Raw genomic sequence first — 1,794 nt, forward strand, 5'->3', positions numbered from 1 at the left:
TCAAAGAAACGTTTGCAGTTTCTGTTTTGTTTACTATAATCTTTCTCCATCATCAGCTAAACAAAACGGCTACTGCAATTAAAAACAGTTTACAGAGGTTGAAAATCTAAAGATGAAGGGAAAATGCCTATAAACTGTAAACACAACATGTTTACCTGCAAAAACATTTAGTTCTTAATAACCTCTTAAAGATGATCTTAAAACAAATATTCCTACCATAATTGTGTGTCACAACATCGCAGTGGGGTAAGAAGGGCTAACTTGTTGAAAAATGTCATGTTTTTAATGCTTCTGTATTGGTAAATATATTTATAATCAACAATTTACAACACCATCTGGTAAAAACTTGGGATTTGTATAGCATTTATAAAACCCCGTTACGTGTGTATAACTGTACACTTTCAAACCCATGAAGTTATCTTTACTGATTTCAATGCCATTGGAGGACTATTAAAGCCTTTTTAAAAAATAATAGTATTTTTTTTATCATATTGATTAACTTGAGGTTTATTCAAACATTTAATTATGACTGTTTCCTTTGTCACAAGAGGAACTCATGACAAGTAAAAAAAATATCAGATCAAATCTATTTTTGGAGTTATACTTTATTTTGTTGTTTTAATTTTCCATCCTATTTTTCTGTTATAAAAATCAGGTATTAGGACTCTCTTTACCTTCAACTTGTGAAAAAAAAACAGAACAAATCTACAGTGTTTTGACCTTTGACATTATTGTGCAAGGTTCAGTCTAGCACCTTCTTCCTGTCATTAAATGAATTAAATTAAATTTTGAGGAAATGCTGTCCCTTGCAATTCAGAAAACTTTCAAAGAAAAGCAGAGAAATTTAATAGCAGGCCATATTATATTTTATAGCAAAAGGTAAAATTGCTACATGCTGTTTAGCCTTACCATCTTGCTTCTTATCACTCCATTTAGAGAGATAACATCCTTGATATACATTTCTATGTCTCTGCTGAAGCATGAGTTCACAGAGCAAAAAATAAAAAACCCTCATTGAATATTATTATTTTTACAGAGGTGTAAAAAGTACTAATGTGTATTACTCAAGTAGGAGTAGAAATTCTACTTCACAAACTCTTTTGTAGAGTTAAGAGTTTCAACATAAGCTTTTTACCAAGGTAAAAGTGTAAAAGTACTATTCTTAAAACTACTTAAAGTATAAAAATAAAAGTAATGCAGAAAAAATTGAATGCAAGAAAAAAAGAGCAGATGCTTTAAACTTCCTACTGGTTACTGCTCAACTGTATTAAATAAAGTTTTCTTTTACAGTTTTCAATTACATATATATAAATGAATATAACTCTATTTAATAGGTGTTATGTAAATAGAAAAGTAAAATACAAAAGATGTCTTTCTTTGCAGCCACATACTAAGGGTTTTAAGCACAGAGACAAGAAAGAGATCATTACTTAAGATGCAGGGACAGATGTAAGACACATGAACAGATAAATATTACTAATTTCAGTCATAATTCATATTTTAAATATTGCTTTTTAAAAAGTTAAATTTCCCCATACAAACTTTGTTTCACCTTCAAGCTCTTCTAAATGTATTTTAAATGTTTAAAATCAAATCATATTTTATAACTAATAAGGATTAAAGATAATAGATGCACATATTTATAGCCAAATGAAATAAACAAATACAAAGACACACTTTTTTTTTTCAAAAAGAAATACTGTTTTATTTATTTATTCTCTTATTGCAGGAGAAGAGGCTGTCTAGTAGTACTGCTTTCTCAGGGAGGCCACCACTACAGCCAGGAACTTCTGG

The 1,794-nt window shown here is 29.3% G+C and overlaps 1 protein-coding gene across 4 annotated transcripts in view; it reads right to left on the minus strand.

The window, feature by feature from the left end:
* LOC107083056 (hemoglobin subunit beta-like) overlaps positions 1–1,794 on the minus strand; it is an 11,741-nt gene that overhangs the window by 4,683 nt on the left and 5,264 nt on the right. For 2 of the 4 annotated variants that reach the window (XM_015371999.1, XM_015371997.1), the window contains exon 4: positions 1,680–1,787. The exons of the other annotated variants lie outside the window; for them this stretch is intronic. In XM_015371999.1, the coding sequence (XP_015227485.1) occupies positions 1,743–1,787 (45 nt within the window). In that variant the 3' untranslated portion in view covers positions 1,680–1,742. Of the gene's footprint in view, positions 1–1,679; positions 1,788–1,794 lie in introns of those variants that run through there. 4 annotated transcript variants of the gene reach the window in all.

Source organism: Cyprinodon variegatus, unplaced genomic scaffold (genome assembly GCF_000732505.1).
Source record: "Cyprinodon variegatus isolate N-32 unplaced genomic scaffold, C_variegatus-1.0 Scaffold68, whole genome shotgun sequence".
NCBI classification, from domain to species: Eukaryota; Metazoa; Chordata; class Actinopteri; order Cyprinodontiformes; family Cyprinodontidae; genus Cyprinodon; species Cyprinodon variegatus.